The 20132-nt window shown below is 49.1% G+C and overlaps 9 protein-coding genes across 9 annotated transcripts; 3 read left to right on the top strand and 6 right to left on the bottom strand.

Annotated features, from left to right (window-relative positions):
* Nucleotides 1–1925: 1925 nt before the first annotated feature.
* Nucleotides 1926–5673, top strand: PEX2_018500 (DNA-directed RNA polymerase III core subunit RET1; the record flags this gene model as incomplete). Its single annotated transcript, XM_016739125.1, has 3 exons — nt 1926–1985; nt 2058–2815; nt 2865–5673. 3 exons carry the CDS (start codon nt 1926–1928, stop codon nt 5671–5673), a joined length of 3627 nt encoding a protein of 1208 aa, XP_016603012.1.
* Nucleotides 5674–5934: 261 nt separating this feature from the next.
* Nucleotides 5935–7977, bottom strand: PEX2_018490 (DUF4246 domain-containing protein; the record flags this gene model as incomplete). Its single annotated transcript, XM_016739124.1, has 4 exons — nt 5935–6501; nt 6561–7598; nt 7650–7731; nt 7787–7977. The coding sequence occupies 4 exons, from the start codon at nt 7975–7977 to the stop codon at nt 5935–5937; spliced, it is 1878 nt and encodes a 625-aa protein (XP_016603011.1).
* A 217-nt stretch (nt 7978–8194) lies between these two features.
* PEX2_018480 (uncharacterized protein) lies at nt 8195–8365 on the bottom strand (the record flags this gene model as incomplete). Its single annotated transcript, XM_016739123.1, has 1 exon — nt 8195–8365. The coding sequence occupies one exon, from the start codon at nt 8363–8365 to the stop codon at nt 8195–8197; it is 171 nt and encodes a 56-aa protein (XP_016603010.1).
* Nucleotides 8366–8633: 268 nt separating this feature from the next.
* On the bottom strand, nt 8634–9485 carry PEX2_018470 (TMEM53 family protein; the record flags this gene model as incomplete). The annotated part of the gene is made up of 1 exon (XM_016739122.1): nt 8634–9485. One exon carries the CDS (start codon nt 9483–9485, stop codon nt 8634–8636), a length of 852 nt encoding a protein of 283 aa, XP_016603009.1.
* A 509-nt stretch (nt 9486–9994) lies between these two features.
* PEX2_018460 (polyubiquitin-binding protein UFD1) lies at nt 9995–11302 on the bottom strand (the record flags this gene model as incomplete). Its single annotated transcript, XM_016739121.1, has 3 exons — nt 9995–10861; nt 10920–11237; nt 11300–11302. 3 exons carry the CDS (start codon nt 11300–11302, stop codon nt 9995–9997), a joined length of 1188 nt encoding a protein of 395 aa, XP_016603008.1.
* A 245-nt stretch (nt 11303–11547) lies between these two features.
* Nucleotides 11548–12879, top strand: PEX2_018450 (GYF domain-containing protein; the record flags this gene model as incomplete). Its single annotated transcript, XM_016739120.1, has 1 exon — nt 11548–12879. The coding sequence occupies one exon, from the start codon at nt 11548–11550 to the stop codon at nt 12877–12879; it is 1332 nt and encodes a 443-aa protein (XP_016603007.1).
* Nucleotides 12880–13130: 251 nt separating this feature from the next.
* Nucleotides 13131–14648, bottom strand: rvb2 (RuvB family ATP-dependent DNA helicase reptin; the record flags this gene model as incomplete). The annotated part of the gene is made up of 3 exons (XM_016739119.1): nt 13131–14084; nt 14142–14588; nt 14640–14648. The coding sequence occupies 3 exons, from the start codon at nt 14646–14648 to the stop codon at nt 13131–13133; spliced, it is 1410 nt and encodes a 469-aa protein (XP_016603006.1).
* A 491-nt stretch (nt 14649–15139) lies between these two features.
* On the top strand, nt 15140–18559 carry PEX2_018430 (uncharacterized protein; the record flags this gene model as incomplete). The annotated part of the gene is made up of 1 exon (XM_016739118.1): nt 15140–18559. The coding sequence occupies one exon, from the start codon at nt 15140–15142 to the stop codon at nt 18557–18559; it is 3420 nt and encodes a 1139-aa protein (XP_016603005.1).
* A 375-nt stretch (nt 18560–18934) lies between these two features.
* Nucleotides 18935–20109, bottom strand: PEX2_018420 (uncharacterized protein; the record flags this gene model as incomplete). The annotated part of the gene is made up of 5 exons (XM_016739117.1): nt 18935–19267; nt 19363–19558; nt 19634–19758; nt 19829–19868; nt 19925–20109. 5 exons carry the CDS (start codon nt 20107–20109, stop codon nt 18935–18937), a joined length of 879 nt encoding a protein of 292 aa, XP_016603004.1.
* Between the last annotated feature and the right edge of the window lie 23 nt (nt 20110–20132).

Below are 20132 nucleotides of genomic sequence, written 5' to 3'. Positions count from 1 at the left end.
CACATTCTTGATACCAATGATATTTCTAAGCAGATGAGACTCGAAACCCACTTATTGACGCCCAAATTGAACCAATTTTAATTACTTTCTTTCATGCCCAACGCCTAACTTACGCCTCTCAAATTGACTGGCTGCCTCGGTTTTAAAATCACGAATCACAATCCAAGGTCATTCGTAAAATGGACATACTAGAAGGCACTATGATTATGCTCTCAAAAGTACTCCGTACGGAGTACATTGCCAAATAATATCTGAAACTCCCTAAGTAGAGTAGTCTCCGCCCCCCTCCGCTTAGCCAACCCCTGCTGCAAAAAGTCCTACAATGGGCCTTCTGAGTTATTGATAACGGACATACCCCGGTCGATAGCATTGCTAATACTTTCATTTGAATTGTCTCATCGGAGGATACTGTACGGAGGGTACATACCTAGGTAGTACATATCGGATGACAAAGATAACCCCTGTCTTACCAACCACGTGTGGATGGGGTTGCATACTTTCTAATTTCTTTTTGCTACAGCGATCAATACTATCTTCAACTGCTATGGCCGATACATTGGACCACTCATTGCACCGACAGATTCATGCACTCGATCAGAAATATGCAATTCTGTCCGGAAAAGGCAATCTTGCGGTACAGTCTGTGTCCGTAAAATAGAGGGTGGCGATAAAGTTGCGGTCAATCCTATTTTGCCACATACATCAAATATTACTACATCGTACATGCAGGGCCGAGTGTTCCTAATACTCGATAAATCATATGCCACAAAAGCAGTGCAACTACTCCGTACGGAGTATTCTGTGAACGGACTGCCTTGTGCTTGGTATCTGCGGTGGAAACCCTCTTGTCCACGTCTTATACATGACCGCTTCTTGGATGCCTGGTGTTGTTCTCTATACAAAGTACTATGGTTTATCGTCTCCCGCGAGCAAAACCAAGTCAATCCTGATCAATAATTCGTCCGTGCAGGCATAAATGTCCGGGGTGGCCTGCATGCGCAAAGACCCACTAAATGTACTACTACCATGTGAATCTACAAATCTTTGTCAACCTGGCAATGTCTCGTAAATCTAGCCATGTACAGAGTGCCCCATGCGTTCTGAAAAATTGAGACTAATATAAATCATTCTTCAAATCAGTTGACGTGTAGTGGTTACCCCCAAACCTGCTTCATCGTCTATTATTTTAAGACTCCTACTACCTCGGAGTTAAGGCTAGTATACTCCGATCCTTCGTTCTTGTACTGTTACTTGATGAGATGGATATAACTATCAATTCGTATTGGTTAAGTATTTAATAACCAAGAGAGTACTTGATGGTATCCATTTCTTTTTGCGTCTCCTACTTCTTTAGTTTTCGTTCTGGAATGATATACAAGGGTCGTCTCAACATATATATCACGACGAGCCAACTTCTATGCCTATCACTACAAAAAGCTTACAGGATCGCAGCTATACCCCCATCAAAAGGGGACTGGAGAGCTTTAAATATTATTTAAGTCAGACTAACAGACATGGTAGGAATTCTAGTGACTATCCTGTGTAGTTATGCATACAAAAGTCGTCTACAAGGTATGTATGTTGCACATCGGAGAGTGATAAGCATGGCATGTCTACTCCATGCAATTATTCCCACCCATAGTGGTATTTATATAGCTAATAACGACCCATCTAGGTATAGCACCGAGATAAAAAAAAAAAGGGTTGAAAAAACCGACGTCCAAAATACACCTACTGCAGTGTTATCAATTGATGCCTCAGGCAACTATCAGCTCCAGCCCGCAGCTTATTAAGCCATCTCCAAATTACTCAAAACTTTCCCCTCCATGAGAATCCATCTTGCGAGCTTCTCTTTGGACAACTGAGTAATTTGATTGGGATATCTTTCTTGGTCGATATCTCTACACCTCAGCTGCCTAGCAAAAATGCCTCCGCGCAAGAGGCCACAGCCCTCTGCGGCCAGTCGAGCGCGACGTCCTTCAGAGGTAACAAAACTTTTTCTAGACGCAAATCCCATACTTCTGATGATTTTACTAACTGCTCTGTTACTTGAATAGGCCGGAAACCAATCGGCGACTGACCCCACGAAAAGCAAGCGCCCATCCCAGTCCAACCCTGTTCCTCAGCCTCACCAGAATTCCGTTCCCGGAAAGGCCGAACCGGCCTCGAATTTCAAGGCTAGGGATCCATTCGATGCGCTTTTGGAACCATTCTATTACAACAAGGGACTTACAGACCCGATCGACACCGCCAGGGACAAATGGAACCTACTGCCGGCATTCCTCAAGGTCAAAGGGCTGGTGAAGCAGCACATTGACTCATATAACTACTTTGTGGAGGTGCAAATGAAGAAGATTGTTGAGTCAAGCTCCACAATTCGAAGTGATGTGGACCACAACTTCTACATCAAGTTTACCGATATCTACGTCGCCTCACCTCGACGAGCCGATGAGCAAGGCGACGGCGGAATTGATTTCGAATCCACGATCACGCCGCAAGAGTGCAGACTACGAGACACTACATACGCCGCACCCATTCTCGTTGACTTTGAGTATGTCCGTGGCCGGCAAAGGGTTATTCGACGAGCAGTCCCCATCGGAAGAATTCCGATCATGCTCCGGAGTTCTAAGTGTGTGCTTTCGAATAAAACGCCTGCTCAGATGAGCGTCCTCAACGAATGTCCCCTTGACCCCGGTGGTTACTTTGTCGTCAACGGAACAGAAAAGGTCATTCTTGTACAAGAGCAGTTGAGCAAGAACAGAATTATTGTCGAGACAGACCCAAAGAAAGATATCGTTCAGGCCTCGGTTACTAGGTATGTTCACGTCTAACCTTTTTTGTTCTGCAATCACTAACATCTACAGTTCCTCCAACGAGCGTAAATCCAAGAGTTACATTGTATCGAAAAAAGGCAGACTCTACGTCAAGCACAACGTGCTCAATGAAGACATTCCGATTGTTATTTTGCTCAAGGCCATGGGCATCCACACCGACAAGGAAATGATGCAAATGGTTACTGGTGACGATGGTCTGTATCAAGATGATTTCGCCATCAATTTCGAAGAGGCTATCAACGTCGATGTTTACACTCAACAACAAGCCCTTGAGTGGATCGGTTGTCGCATCAAGATCAACCGCAAACAAGCCGCGTATCGCAAGACTCACGTGCAAGAGGCAGTTGAGGCCATTGCATCTGTCATTATTTCTCATATCGAGGTTAAAGACATGAACTTCCGACCCAAGGCTATCTACGTTGCTCACATGGCTCGTCGCGTTCTAATGGCAAAGAGTGACCCGGCCCTAGTGGATGACCGTGATTATCTTGGAAACAAGCGGTTGGAGCTGGCGGGTCAGATGTTGGCCCTTCTTTTTGAAGATTTGTTCAAGAAATTCTGTTTCGATATTAAGATGAACATCGATAAAGTTTTGAACAAACGCAATCGGGCCGAGCAGTTCGATGCTTGGACTATCGTGACTATGCATGGAAATCATATCACTCAGGGTATGAACAGAGCCATCTCCACAGGAAACTGGAGCTTGAAGCGTTTCCGCATGGAGCGTGCGGGTGTCACTCACGTTCTCAGCCGATTGAGTTACATTGCAGCTCTCGGTATGATGACCCGTATTAGCAGTCAGTTCGAAAAGACCCGTAAGGTCAGTGGTCCTCGTGCCCTGCAACCGTCCCAGTTCGGAATGTTGTGCCCTGCAGATACCCCCGAAGGTGAGGCATGTGGTTTGGTCAAGAACTTGGCCCTCATGACACACATCACGACCAACGATGAAGAAGGACCGGTGCGAAACTTGATATTCATGCTCGGCGTCGAAGACATCTCGAGTGTTGGTGGACAGCAGCTCTATGCTCGGGGTGCTTACACTATTTCTATCAACGGTACACCGACTGGTTTGACCAGACGTCCCAAGTCCTTCCTCAATGCTTTCCGAAGACTGCGCCGCATGGGTCGGGTTTCGGAATTTGTCAGCATTTACATCAATCACCACCAGCGAGCCGTTCATGTCGCGACCGATGATGGACGTATCTGCAGACCGCTCATTGTTGTGGAGAATGGCAAATCTCTTGTTGGAGTCCAACATCTCGAGAAGTTGCGCGATGGAAAAATGGAGTTCGACGACTTCCTTGCGCAAGGACTCGTTGAATACCTCGACGTGAACGAGGAGAACGACTCCTACATCGCCATCTACGAGAAGGACATCTCAAATACTCACACCCATCTTGAGATTGAGCCCTTCACAGTCCTTGGAGCTGTTGCTGGATTGATCCCTTATCCTCACCACAACCAGTCCCCGCGTAATACCTACCAATGTGCCATGGGTAAGCAAGCTATTGGTGCTATTGCTTCCAATCAGTTCCAGCGAATTGATTCCATTCTTTACCTCATGGTTTACCCACAAAAGCCCATGGTCAAATCACGAACCATTGAGCTGACAAAATACGACCAACTTCCTGCGGGTCAGAACGCGACTGTTGCCGTGATGAGTTATTCTGGCTACGATATTGAGGATGCTCTGGTTCTGAACAAGGGGTCCGTGGACCGTGGCTTTGGACGTTGCCAGGTCTTCCGCAAGTACGTCACGACGCTGAAGAGTTACCCCAACGGAGCCAAGGATTTCCTCAAAGGACCGACATACGAGAATGGCGTTCCAATCCGCAAGCATGCGCTTCTCGAGTCTGATGGCCTGGCTGCAGTCGGCGAAATGGTTAATAACGGCGAAAGCTACATCAACAAGGTCACGCCCAGGGTTCAAAATTCCATGGGATTCACCGCCCCCGACATGGGTGGCGGAGATGTTATCGAGGCACCCATGAACTACAAGCTCCCCGATCCTTCCTACATAGACAAGGTCCTGGTATCTGCCACTGAAGGCGAGACGCAGCTTATCAAGGTCCTGACCCGACAGACTCGTCGCCCCGAGGTCGGCGACAAGTTCTCTTCCCGTCACGGACAGAAGGGTGTTGTTGGAATTATTGCAGACCAAGCGGACATGCCTTTCTCCGACCAAGGCATCAACCCTGACATTATCATGAACCCTCATGGTTTCCCCTCTCGAATGACAGTTGGAAAAATGTTGGAGCTGGTCGCTGGTAAAGCAGGTGTTCTGTCCGGCCAACACGGCTACGGTACCTGTTTCGGCGGTAGCCCTGTCGAAGAAATGTCCCAGATCCTGATCGACAAAGGCTTCAGCTATGGTGGAAAGGACTATCTCACTTCCGGTATCACCGGTGAGGCTCTGCCTTTCTACGTCTTCACCGGTCCCATCTACTACCAGAAACTGAAGCACATGGTTCAAGACAAGATGCACTCACGTGCAAAGGGTCCCACTGCTACTCTCACCCGTCAGCCCACCGAGGGTCGTTCGCGTAACGGAGGTCTACGTCTCGGTGAGATGGAACGTGATTGTTTGATTGCGTACGGTACTAGTCAGTTGCTGCTGGAGCGTCTGATGATCTCATCTGATCGCCACGAGGTCGATGTCTGTGAACAGTGTGGTTTCATGGGCTACTTGAACTGGTGTCCTGGTTGCAAGTCGTCTCGTTCCGTTGTGAAGATGGTTATCCCCTATGCTGCCAAACTTCTCATTCAAGAACTGATGAGTATGAACGTTACGGCTCGTCTGAAGCTTGATGATGAGTTCCCTGAGATGAAGGGACGTTAAGCTCTGGACTTGGCTTTGGGTCGATTGGAGTTTGGGATAATCAAAATGGGATATGTGCATACTTGGTCTTACGAATGAATGGCATAGCGCGGCGATTTAATATCATCTTTACCTAATTATTCTTTTCTGTAGCACGTAGCTGGAGCTTCAACCACAGTAACTTGGATCGACAGAAACAACTCGGCAGTAATCCTCACAAAAACAAAGTAGCATTTTAAAAAACAACTGGAAGAAAGGGAAACAAGAAGAAGCCACACCAAATTAGAGCATCAAAACATTCGACTCAAAAGCCACGTGCTGATAGCGAGTAAACTCATCCATTTCCTGCAAAAGCTTGACCCTTGCTTCCAAAGCCTCCTCTAGACTCATCGGCATATCACCCTTGGACTTCATATTCTCAAGCGACAGCCTTTGCAAGCCTTCCTTGACCCCTTCCCCAGGTGACAGCTCCTTGGTCCAATCTACACGCTGCGGTGGGATGTTGGCCGTGGAGATGATGCGGATGTTAGGATCGACGAGGTAAAACACCACGGTTCGCGCATACCCAGGCTTAGTCTTGTCTTTCAGCTCGAAGCGCGTGAACTTGTGCTGTATAGTGCTCGGGTACATGATCACCCGGCCTACTTTAGCACAGATCGAACCTGGGTATTGGATGGCTGGCTCGCCGTTTTCCAAACCAAAGACTTGCTGTAGCCAGATGAAGTCGCTTGGGTCGTGCTCGATTTCTCCGAGCGTGTCGGATTCTACTATGTTGCGGAATTCCATGAACGGGTCGATTATGTTGGTGTGGTCGTATGGTACGAATGCTGCGGCGCAGATGTGCTCGTTCTGATTTATATTATATTATTATCAAGTACTGCGAGGATTCTTGGAGCTTTTGAACTCACCATCGTGCCCTCAACATGCCAGTCTGTCTCAAACGACGGATCTTCCGGAGTTAGATCAATGCCTAACAGACGTGTGATCACCTGTAGTCCGCGCTCTTTGTAGTCCCGGTTGAGATCGACGCCGCGCTCAATCCGAACCGCACTGGGCAGGTCCTCGGGCAATTTGTCCATCAACCAGGGTGGAACTGCCCAGGGAATGAACTTGCCTGCGTCGGGTTGGATAGAGCGGTAGTTCTCCATTCTCCACTTCTCCGTGCGCTCGTCAAACTCACTCTGCGCCTCTCTTGGATATATCTGAGGTGCTTGGGCAGCGACTTCTTTTGGAACTGGATAATATTCCGCCTTGTGGTATTCGATTCGGGCACGGGAATGGAGCATGTCCTTGAGGGGAGTCAAGGTTGCGTTCCACTGTGGAACGATGCAATTGAAAACTTCCTCGATGAGCTTGTAGAGGTTCCGGTGTTTGACTGGGTGGAGGTTGTTAATGTATGTGGCTATGTGCCATTTTCCATCATCGCCGAGTTCCCAGTCTGAAGGAAGGATCTGATAGTTCCGGTTGTAGGGCCGAACCTTGATATCTGCCCGGGACAAGACGCGCCAGGCAATATCTTCTCTGGTTATTCCAGTCTCTTTTGGAACTGGGATGACTTCGCCTCTGCCGGAGTTCCTCAGGGCGTCGTCGAGCCCAAGGATTCTGTCGGTGAGAATGCGGGTCTTGCCGTAAACGAGCGGGTACAATGCCATGGAAATGAGATCACGCTCTCTGTGTAGACTTCCTGGATAGAAGTACTGCATTGCCTTCTCCTCGTACTCTAGTATAGAGAACTTGGATACCATATCGCCGACGAGCGATTTAGGTATGTTTGTATCGGACTTGGTGACATCGCCATTGTACAGGGCAACTACATCCGTGGTCTCGTAGATCATGGCTTTAAATTGAAGCTCGTCAATAATCCATTCAGCCATGTTGAGCGTAATGTCTTTGCCACTGTTCATGGCGGTCTTTTTCCACTTCTCCTGTGTGGCAGGGTCAAAGACCTGAAACGATTTGAGCGGAATGATCAGTATCGGTTGTATTGGACAACTAACCTTTTTCCACCACTCAGGAATATCAGTCAGGTCCTCCATAAACTCCACCATATGCATCTCGCGGAGGGTCAAGACGGGCAGGCTATGAGAATCCTCAGCATTGAACCCCTTTCGGGTCTTGGGGACTCTGCACTTACTCAACAAATCCTGCTTGGATGTCTCTATCATCCAGTGCAGATGGGAACATACTCCGACTTTCGACGCCATAGACGTTTTTCTCCATCGGAGCAAAGTCGAGCGGCCGGTTGAATCCCGGAAGAGCGAAGCGGTAGTCTTTCCCTATCTTGGACTCAAGGAAGCTCGCTTCGTGGGATTGGTGTTGAAACATCGTTGCGTTTAACCAAATAAAAGTCCTCAAGAGTGATATGATGATCGGTTGATTTATACTGCTCGGTCAGAATAACACAGGGCCAAGGCAGGGCGCCAAAACCTACTTTAACGAGGTCTATTTGAAATGGCCTGCACAATTTCAGACACCAGAATCAGAATAAGTGAACAATGAGCATTGGAATGGGGAAAATTGAAACAAATCAAGCTGGGGGCACTTAAAACAAGGGGAAGAGTAATGATGCAGGGGTGTCGTCGTCTTTAGATTCTAGGGTATATCGCAATGGTTGACCCTCCAGACGGGAGCTGCGGAACTTGGCTCCGGGCCTTTCAGCACTTTGGCTCTCACAAATCGGCGTATGCCCAGGTGAGCTTGAGGTACCAGTCATAGTGATTCAACACTATGACCATGGAATTGCGAAATTTTGCTGCATGGTTAAAACAAGGCCAATCGACCTTCAAAGGCTTGATGGAAGTCTGTTCCTGTTCCTTGCGCTATAAACAAGAAGACTTGAAGGAGGAAAAAAGGATTTATACATGGAGACAAGCAGATATGTACCTAGGTATGATTGTCGCACAGCATGATGGCTATCATGTCACATTCTAGTCTTCCTCAGGTCAAAGAAAAATCGAAAGGCCAAAAGAAAAGGAATACGATCACACCAAAACCAAAGCTCCCAAGTACTCTCTAACAATGCCCCAATACCGATCGGGCTCGGCTCTCATATGTCCAACATGAGGGGAGTTCTTGAACACTTCACGGCGCACCACCCAACCCTCAGCTTCGGCATCTACCGCATGGGATTCCACATCGCGCCAATTCACCAAGTCATCCGTATCTGAGTAGATATAGCAACGACTGAGAGTCCCGTCCAGGTTAGCCGCTTGCACCAAAGAGTTATCATTGATGAGCTTCCGGGCAAGGGAGGTAGGATCCGGAAACACGGAAGAGGAATGGATCAACTTGAAGAGAACCAATAAAGCAAAAAGCAAGAATTTTCCAAGTAGCCACAAGATCCACATCCGCGGAAGCGCAAACGAGAAAGCCTTGAAATCCGCTCGTAGGCTCGGACTGCCCGGTGCGCTATCTAGGATCATTGCCGACATGGGCAGTGGAGTCCCTGTCGCATCCTTCCAAGCTTGCAAGAGGTGTGTCGTGCTCGACATGCCTCCATTTGAGAAGAAGTGCACAAATACTGGATTTTCAGGGGTCACTAGACCGCGCATTGCTTCCACGGCTGGGGCAACGCGGGCTTTCCGGGCCTGGGCCCCCAGGCGCCAGATGAAGTCACCCGATGAGCTTCTAACGAAGACAATTCGCGCTGATGGTACGAGCCGTCTGTATTCGACCACATATTTGGCTAGGGCGCGTGGGGGTGCATTCATCCAAAAAGCAATGAATATGACTGGCCGATCCGCTTTCTCACTTGGGTTGGGCGGGTCTTGGAGATAGACTGAGGGGGCTAGTTTGCTAAATGCCCTCAAAGGGTTTTCAGCCATTGTGGCCATGATGCAACCCCGAGTATCTGGTGTAAGATTAATAGTGTAGTTTAGTTTTAGGCCTGTGGAGGGCGATCCTGGGCTTGCCAAGAGCTGTGCGCACTAGCGGAACTATAAGATACCGTTTCTGACTAGTTGAATTAATGTGCCGAGATATGTAGAAGACATATTTGATCTTTCCTAAGGACATTGGGAAATCCCCAACCCTCGGAGTGTTGTCAAAGTCCCCGAGACTCCAAGATCCCGAGATTTCGAGGCAACAGGACTGCAAAAGAATATAATTGGCTTGGAAACCAAGATTCGGACGCAGGAAATGGAGCTGCCTACGAGTAATGAAGATAGTGAGGTTTATTGCAAGGTCTTTTATGTATTCAAGTGAAGGTAAAGAACGCCCCAAACGCCACGTTGAACCTTGCTATGCCCTCAAAGGAAATCCCGCCGCGGAATCTAGAGATTTCCACTATCTAAAAGCCCAGGAGAATCATGAAAATGTAGGTTTAAATAGATCGTTGCAGGCATTAGCGCTTCCCCAAAGTTCGACCACCGCCGTCGGACTTTTTGGTGTTTTCCTTGCTCTTTTGGGTTTCAGCTTCACTTCCCGAGGGGGTGGCAGAGTCGGACAGATCCTTTCGCTTCCCACGCAAAGTTTGTCCAATTCCTTGGAACTTGGGCTGGTCATCTGGAACAACTAGGCCATTCTCATCACGGGGTTTGACGGGCTTGATTGCATACCCGAAGAAGAGCTGATTGGGCGGGAGTCGAAGTGGTTGCGGGCCGTTGATTCTTCGGCTTGGAGGTGGATGTGAGGGATTTGAGGCACCTGGAGTAGGAGTGGAAGGGTTAGGAGTCGGGGCCTTGCTGCCCTTTTTGGCATTCAGACGCTGTCCTCCAGACAAAAAATTGGATGATGCCGCACGGGCACCTGTGGCAGCATCGGTAGCCTCGGGGGCAATGGCGGGGTAGTTGATCGATTGTGCCATGGTGCCATGAGGGTGCAATAGTCCACCAGCTGGAAGCTTTCCACCGCTAATGACGCTACCGGGCGTGCTGGTCCCGCTAGCCCGCTGTGGTTCTTCGAATCCAACCGGAGCGGCGAAATCAACCTCCAAGTCGGTCTCTAGAACGGAGACAGCATTTTTCGTCCCAGAGGGTTTTGTTTCCAGCACTGCCATTTCATATACTTGATCATTGTATGAGAAAGTGAAGACGTCGCCTTTGGAAAGACATGAGAAATTCCGGAAGGCGTTCTCTAACACAGCTTTCGGGTCACTAATATCGAGGAAGGAGGTTGACTGTGCTTGAAGTTTGATGAACTGGCCAGGAGGGAGGTCTGTGGATTTGATTTGAAGAAGATCGCCAGGCTCCAATAGTAATGTTTGCATCAGCTGCAGAGAACCGAGGGTTAGTACAGTCACAACACATCGAGGAGTCCGTCTTACTCACCCAGAATGGCAAATAGATCTTTCCTTCTTCAGCAATGAACTCAAGAACACCCGCATGTGTCATTCTCTCTTTCGCACCATTGTGAAGCTCAAACAACATCGGATAGGTAATGTGAAGCCGGGTAAGCTTGTCTAATGCGCTGGGAGGCATGATGACCTTGCCACCATGGTTCACATTCTCTCTTTCAGGACCAGGAAGCATCGCCACTGGATAGCAGCGATAGTATTCATCGAAGCGACGGGATGTAGCACCCGGGCGCGCCATGCCGGCACCTAGGACTCCATCCATGGGGTCGTCTGACCAGTAACCAGGTCGGTACTAGAGCTGTTAGTTACGAAGGTGAAGATTGCGAGAGGGATGGAGAATTCAAGTTGACTCACCATATCAAATTCTATGAATTTGAAAGAATAAAGATGGTTTAAGAGAAAGGTGTTCGTGAGAACGGGTTTATTTGAGTTACAATATGCTGCTCTTTGGATCGCCGTCAGTGACGCAGGTCGCTCCGTCATGATTTTCCGCTCCGACCCCGGACAAGGAAATCAGCTCTCTCCGAGTTGATTTACCCTTCAATTTTGCGCAACCTCATATTTCCTATTGATTTCCACCCGGAAACCCCAATAAAAGCGCCATGTCGAGCTCATTGCCACGGCCCAAGCGCACAGGCGAAGATTTCGCTAGCACCAACTACAATGACGACGGCGAGGATTCCTCAGAGCACAAGAAGCCCCGCTTCGACCTTCGCAACCCCTCAGCGCTTGCAGCTGATGCGCCCGAAGAAGATGCAGTACTGGACGCCGATGAGATTGGCAGACGTGGCCAGAGAGTGAGACGCAAGGCGGTTAATCTCGAGGGTTACGATTCGGATAGCGACAACGAGGGGTTTTCTGCGCGCACAGAAGAGAAATCTAAGCGCAAACAAGCCAAAGACGACGCAGAAGATGATGACATGTTTGCTGAGCTACAAGAAGACTTCGGCGAAGAGGAAGTCGACGGCGACGAGATTATAAACAAAAACAAAAAGTCCGTTCGCTTCCTCCGAGATGACGAGATCGAGGGCCAAGTCGCTTCTTCAAAAGGCGGAGGAGCGCTTCATGTCGATCTGAGCAAGGGTGCAGCCCAAGTTGATGAGGAGGAAGATGAAAGTGGCAGTGAAGTTGGGGAAGAGGAACGCGCACGAGTCGACGAAGTGGTGGACGAGGAACTTGGCGCCGGCGGGAAGAAAAAGCACGCACCTCTCCTAGATGCCTTCAACATGCGAACAGAACAAGAGGAGGGTCGATTCGACGACCAAGGCAACTATGTCCGCAAAGCAATAGACCCCGACGCGGCCTATGACTCGTGGTTGGAAGGTGTTTCCAAGAAGGATATCAAGAAGGCCAAAGAGGCTGCTGAGCAACGTGACGCAGAGCGCAAAGAGAAAGACCGATTGGACGACAGCATTTTGACAGCGGATGTCCTGAAGACGATCATCACCCACCTTGAACGCGGCGAAACAATACTCGAGGCACTGGCCCGACTGGGCAAAGGCCTTCGCCGAAAGCCTAAGTGGCAGAGCAAGAAGAACAAAAAGAACGCCGCGGAGGATATTGAGATGACAGATGAGGACCCTGATGAGGTGGCCCGGAAGAAGGCAATTGATTCTATTACTGGCGCGGCCGATATCCTGATGGGCCGCGGTCAAGTAGATATTTACGACACAGAGCGGGAAATGCTCACACGGCAGTACCGCAACGACACAGGCGAGGATTGGATTGATCCTCCTACGAACGGAGTGACTGAGCAAGGTCCAGCCATGTGGGAATATCGGTGGTCTGACGCTAGAGATGGAGGGGATGCCCATGGGCCATATGATAGCGCGATGATGGACTCATGGAGGAATGCGGGCTACTTTGGCGAAGGTGTTGAGTTCCGTCGAGTTGGAGATTCAGGGCCGTGGAGCGGCACTGTTGAGTTTTTGTAACATAAACCCCCCATATCAACTACGATATCGCTTTGGCTACACAAAATACCATTGATGAATGAAATATTAATATCAGATCCTCCAGAACGGAGGACTGCAATTGAAACTCAAAGGCCAAATCATCTCAACAAGCGCCAGTCCTATCATACATCGTTTGATGCGACAACAAAATAAAAATCAAGATCCAGTGTAGTTTTTTCGACCCGCTTAACTGCCCACCGAATAGCCCAGTACTAAAACATGTAACCTAATTAAGAAAGCTCCATGGCGTCGCCATTGGTAGTAGCAGTAAAGCTAACAGCACCTTGGTCACCAATGAAGCGCTGTTCATATTGATTGACAAACTTGACACTCCGAGCAGGGTCGTAGAACAATCGGAAGCTGCGCTGGACGTCATCAACACTGACCTCCTTTGCCTTGCGTTTTTGACTCAGGAGGTGCGAAGTAGTAATAATGTTGCTGGCATAACGCAGGTTCGACTCCTGACCAATCTTGGTGAGAAGGGCGAGAGCATCAGGCGAAAGATCGATTTCTTCTTCCTGCGCTCGGATGGCGAGAATTTGACGGATCTCGTCGCCAGAGTACATCTGTGTGCTGACAATAACAACCCGATCGAGGAAGTCAAGGGGTAGGCCATGAGGAGAGTTGTAGGTGGTTCCTCGGATCCGTGAGTGGCCGCGATTGCTAGCCATAATAACGATAGGGGCCAACTCAGCCTCAAGGGCACGGTTGATGTAGGAGTAACACTCGATATCGAGCATGTGAACCTCATCAATGAACAGGACACCGGGGATAATCTCTGCCTTGCCCTCTTCCTTCCATTCAGCCACCTTGGTATTGATCTGGTCCCGAACTTCACTCCGAATCTCACCCGTATCACCGGAGAAGAGGGCCAGGAAGCCTTGTGAACGTGAGTTAATGACATCGATCTCGTGGAGGCTGACGGTGTGGACAATCTCCTTGCGAACCTGAAGTTCGCCTTCGGGGCATTGGACAAATTTGGTATCGGCGCCCATGGCGTCGTAGTCTCGAGAGCGTGCGTATGACCGACCGAGCTTGGTGATCTTGCCCGAGGACTTGTCGATCGAGATCACATCTCCTGCCATTACTCGTTCCTTGGTCATCGAATCAATCATCTTGGTTCCCATGTCGTAAATCGTTTCCATGTCCGTAGTCTTGATCGTGAGCTTTCCTTGTTTATTGCCCTGTAGGTAGTCAGTATCCAATGCTAATAATTCGTTCCGCGTAGAGAATACACTCACGCCAGTAACACTGCGGTCAATTTGAATTTCCACAACTTCACCCTCAATGATTTCGCTCTCTTCCTTAATGCGCACACCAATGGACTTCCGGAATGCCTGGGTCAGGGCTTCTGTCTTCGACATCTCCATTGAGAAAATTTCAGAAGCAGCAAGCATGGTGAAAGGTACGTCCGGCCCGAGAGATTGTGCCATGCCCATTGCAATTGCTGTCTTTCCAGTGCTAGGAGGTCCTGCGATCAGAACAGCGCGACCGGCAATCTTGCCTTCCCTCACCATCTGCAAAATCACTGCAGCAGCCTTGCGGGCCTTTTCCTGACCCACAAGGCCTTGGGAAGATGTCCGAGGTTGAAGAGTGTCTGCATCGACACCGAGGCCTCTGATATGCGAATGGGCGGCGATGAGGTTCAGTCCCCGGAGCTCCTTGCTCTCTGAGACAGTCGAGATTGGCTGTTCTAGTGTCAGCAACTGTGGAAATATTGTAGAAGAATTGTAACTTACTACAGCCATATTTGAAAATTTCCAGAGGGAATGTATCTTAAACTGGAAGATTATGTTGGTAAAATGCGCCAAAGCTCTAGAAAAGCAAAAGAAGAGAGAGAGCCAGGGCAGATCGCAGATCGAAGTGCACCGTTACCGCCCGGCAGAATGATTCCTCAAAGAAACGGCAAACCGTTTGACTTCATTTCCACTTGCCATATTTGCGTCACTTTAAACCAATTTCACAAATTTGGTGTTCATCGCGTCTTCGATCTGACATCCCTGGCTTTCTTCACTACTTCAGGGGGAATCGACTAGTCATTTTCAACAATACCCACACCTACAAGCACTGTACCTCACCAACAAGTTTTCGCGTGGTGAACGCGTTAATATTGCGCCCAAAGCTTTTTGCTCCGGGACTCCAGTGCAGACTGTATCCCACGAGTCTACCCCTGAAATACCACACTTTAGTTCTGTTGCAAATACGATGAGTATTTTGCAATACATCCATTTAAGGGAACATGGCCAGCAGAGTGAATGTTGACTCTCCCAATCTCCCCAAGCAGCGACTCTCGGGCCCATTCCCGGGCCCATTGCCGTCTATGCCAACCCACAACGCGACCAAGGCGCAAGATCCTCGGCTTGCCGGTACTGCAAGGCAATCAGTTGATCCTCAATCGTTAAATCCCCAACAGGGGCACCTAAACCTCCCCGCAAATTCCGCCTTCATCCAGAAACCTCCTGCACAATCGTCCCCCCAAGTGCCTCCACTCTCGATCCCTAACATCGCCCCGGGCCCTAAGTCCACAGAAAGCCAAAGTGTACCCAATCGCCAAGGCGCATTGTTCATCTCAGATTTAGTCAACTCATTGATCAAAGTGAACAAGAGCGAGGAAGAGAAAGAGAGACTCCAAAAGGAAATAGTTTCTATCTCTAAAAACCTGCAGAGGGCGAAGCAATCTCAACAATTTCCGAGTGTCATCGCTGTCTTCCAGCAACAGCTGGACGCGGCCAAAGATGAATTGGCAAACCATGTCAAATCGATCATCCAGCATCGATCACTCTCCAATCAGGCAGAGGACAATTTTAATTCGACGTTGTCGCAGTTGAATTCTCAGCCCCAGCTCGAAAAGATACCTGAGAGGGTCCAGAACCTGGAATCCACAATCAAAGGAATGGGGCAAGGCCCCGCCCAAACCATCAGCGGGGATAATCCAATGACAGGGAATGCTGAAATCGAACGAGTCCAAGCGGACATGCAAGCTCGGGACCGAGATATCGCTGAACTCAAAGGAAAGCTGGATGAATTGCAGCATGCTCTCAAGAACCCGAATGGATTGGAGGAGGCGCTGGGATACATGAATAAGATTGCGAATTCAGTCGCTCTTCAATCCAAATGGAAGAGTCAATTCACGAACAAAATCTCAAGCCTTGAAGGTGAAGTGAAGGCTGCCGACAAGGATCTTGATCACAAGATTTCTAATGTGAAGAAGATGGTCGACACAGTCGAGGAAGAACTGAAAGTTTCCAACCAGCACCTAGAGACCAACATTTCGGTTCTTGGTGGCGAACTGAGAACTACAAATGAACGGCTTGAGGGCAAGCTTTCTTCCATTGAAAGTGATATCAGGTCGCTCAGTGCTACGCGACATAATCTCAACGATAGCGCATCAACTCAAATTTCACAAGTTGAAACTGACCTGGAGGCCCAAAGAAGGCAGGCTACGGAACGGATTACCGCCCAAGAAGGTCTCCTAGCCTCGCTTAGAACCCAACTACAACAAAACCTTGATAACGGCGGCGGCCGGGTCTCATCGGAAACAACTCCAACTCCCCATAGCGGGGTGCTTACAAGAGTGGTGTCTCTGGAAAAGAGAGTCCAGACCCAAGCAGACCTCCTCAACAATATCAAGAACCTCCATCACGACGTGGATGTTATTCGTGTGACTGAGTTGGACACTTTCCGCCGGAACCAAGAGTCGAGCCAAAATTCACTGAGAATTCAACACGATGACACTTTGAAAAAGGTGGAGGACCTGACTAGGAAATCCGAGGAAATGACCAAACATCAGACGTCACTCGGCACGGACCTTCACCAACTTAAAGGGTCCTTACCAGGGAGCTTTGAGCAGCTCCGAACCGACCTTCAAAGTGGACTAGATGGGTTCGAAACCCGCCTTGCTCCGGTCTCCGACCTTGCTCAGGCTGTAACAAAATGCGAGAGTAGAATCGACTCTCTCAACAGGGCCATTCGCTCACTAGAAACAAGATATACCAACATCACCACAGGCGACTTGGTCAATTCCATGGCACATGCCATGCAGCAAATGTACCCCTCTGTCGACAAGCTAAGTCAACAATTGACGGCCCACCGGACTGAAATTGAAGCCAGGCTTTCTGCGCTCAAGACAGATGCAGATGCGTTCAAGGCGGACACAGAGTCATTTAAGGCTGATACGAATCAGTTTAAGGCAGATACACAACAGGCTCAGGCAGACGCACGAAACGCCCAGGCTAGCACAGAAGGGTCTCAAGCAGCACAGGTATCACCTGAGCAGCTTCAGAATTTGACTGAGCTGCCGATTTTACTCCAACAGGTCAAAGACCTTTCCGACAAGCTTGCACCGATTGAGAGACTCATCAGCGAGCATAGTGATGAGTTGCAGAAAAATCTTGAACTGCGGAGCGACTTGCAAAACAGGATGACGGCCCAAGACGACACTATCGAAGGCATTGCTCAAAAGGCCGATGAGCATGATGAAGAATTTGGAACCATCGCCGAGTCCACGAGCCGGATCGATCCATTAATCAATAAAGTCGATGATCACATCTCGCAACTCCAAGAGGTTCGACAAGCCATCGGCGAGTTGACTAGAGCCGCCGCGGAGAGAAACACTACCGCGCCCGAGAACCTCGATGTGATCAGTACGCGGCTGGAAGCCCTCGAAGGTCGGACCAAAACCGAAGATGAAATTCTCGACGAACTCCGGACAGAGCTGAAAAACTTGCAACATCAGCACACAACGGGAGGTTTGTATCTTGACGAAGTCCGGGAAAAGTTGAAAGACTTAGCGGACCGAAATAAAGCGGAGGATAAAAATCTCGACAAACTCCGGACAGAGCTGAAAGATTTGCAACATCAGCACACAACGGAAGATCAGTATCTTGACGAAGTCCGGGAAAAGCTGAGAGACTTAGCGGATCGAAACACAACCGAAGATAACGATATTAGCAAACTCCGAGACCAGGTGAAAGTCCTTGCAGGCCGGAAACCACCAGTATCACTGGAGAAATTCACCGAGCAAGGGGATGAGGTGAAGATGTATATCAAACGTCTAAGAAACGCCGAAGACATCTTCAAGGCGCTTGCAGGAGGAGCGAAGATCTCCGATGTTCTCGATAAACTGGAGGAGAGCATCAATGCACAGAAAACCCTTGAGTCCCTAGCGAACGGCCGTTCGTTTACATCAACGCCTACCGCAACACCCAGGACAGTTCCCACGGGTGCTACTCTAGGTGCATATCAGCCGGTCCAGTTCAGCGTGAAGGGCCAGGCCGACAGTTCCACACCAAGCGTTTCGACGTCGACTTACTCTGCGATGCAAGCTCGACAGCCCTCACAAACCCCCAGTGGACCCAGCATCAGTCATCCGTCGCCGTATTCTGGGAAATCCGCCGAACCCCGCCAGGTTCAGAATTTGAAAGGAAAGCGACGGGTGTCATCTGTAGTAGACTCTGATGACGAAAGAAACACAACCGAATCATCTTCAGTAGTTGAGTCTTCGCCAGCTCCTAGCTCTTCTTCCCCGGGATCCTTTACTCCGGGCTCTAGCAAAAAGGAGAAGAAGAAGGCAAAAAAGAGAACGGAGCAGGCAGAAGAGAATCCCAAGCCTCCAAGCAGACCAGGCAAGAAGCGAAAGCGGAACAAGCAGAATGAGTGAGTGGGGCCAGACCTGATTTCATAGATCTCATTGTCTCCACTACTGTCGTGGGCCTCTTCTTTCCCCTCCGTTACCCTCGAATTACGACTCGCCATGCGAACCATTCATCTCTACATGAGCCAGTTTTATGGGAACCATTATTAGATGTTCTCGCCACTCGGTCGATAGACTGAAAGCCTGCGACTGGCTATTCAAAGCGATATTACTCAGCATACCACTGGGTGAATTATTACTGTACATTGAAACCCTCTACATACGTCTAAATTCTAAAACCACGTGACCTGTATATTACCCCAATTATGCCGACCCCAACTATGTCGACCCCAAAAACTTAACGACCGCTATTATCATCATGTAAGCATAAATAAAACATCGTTAAGTATTGTCGAGAAGAGGGAATTTACCTTGGCGGAATGCCTCGGGGTTCTCAGAAATGAGCCAGTGACCCGCTTCGACGTCCACAATCTGCGCGTTGGGGAAGAACTTCTTGATGGCCGGCACCGTATCGTCCGAAACATATCTAGACTTAGTGCCACGAACAAAGAGCGTCGGGCCGTCGTAATGGAGGTTATCAGATTCCTCGAAAGGGAAATCGGCCATATGATCCAACGAACCGCCGATGACAGATAGCGGGACTCGGAACTTAAGCGTGTTATCTTCCTCGGAGCGTATCAAGTTGGTGAGAAGGAACTGGCGGATGGGAAGAGACTAGGGAGTATTAGCATGCTAAGCATTACTAGAGGGTGCTAGGCTCATCGCCCCCCCTTTCTCCGCTAGTCCGCAGCAAGATCAACACCCCTTACCTCTTCATAATCCTCAAGAATTTTGTTAGCATCGGATTGCTTTGACACCTTCGCAGCCTCAATTTTCTGCATGCCGCGAACGTATTTAGGAAAGTCGCTCTTTAGTTCCGCATTCACCGGTGCGTTATCAACGGGGATCAAAGCTGATACGCGTTCGGGGGCGCGTAGTGCTACCGCCATTGCAGCTTTGGCACCCCTTTACGAATGGTTAGTATAAGAAGAGCACATGATGGGGATGGCTGCGCTCGACATCGGAAATTTAATCACATACATCGAATGCCCGATCAGAACGCATTTGTCGAGTTTCTGCTGTTTGATAAACTCCTGCACATCCTCCGCCATAGCACCGTAATTGTGCTCGGGGGCATGGAAAGAATGGCCATGGTTGCGCAGATCCTGTTTAGATTTGTTCAGGATTCTTGAATGACTTTTTCTCATGTCTTTCTGGGGCCAAGCAAAAACTTACCAGTGCAAAGATCTGGCATTTCAGATCCCGTGCCAAAGCCCTGAAAGATATGTAAGTACAAAAAGTTTTATTTAGAGATTGGGCGACGAAACATACTTGCCGATGCTCCTATTGTTCTGCTTTGATCCAAACAGTCCGTGTAGAATCAGGATGGGGTCTCGGACAGCTTGACCGTTTTCCGGGCCAAAGACTTGATATGCCAGCTCGTTCTGCAGCATACGGGCTGTGGAGAAAGCCCGCAGGCCTGTAGCACCACGTGCAACTGTCCGAAGAGAGAACATGTTCCGATTTTCGAGTTGAGAGA

This window comes from Penicillium expansum, assembly GCF_000769745.1.
Source record: "Penicillium expansum strain MD-8 chromosome Unknown contig48, whole genome shotgun sequence".
Taxonomy (NCBI): domain Eukaryota; kingdom Fungi; phylum Ascomycota; class Eurotiomycetes; order Eurotiales; family Aspergillaceae; genus Penicillium; species Penicillium expansum.
The sequence above is the reverse complement of the archived record's forward strand: the minus strand, read 5'-3'. Positions and strand labels throughout refer to the sequence as shown.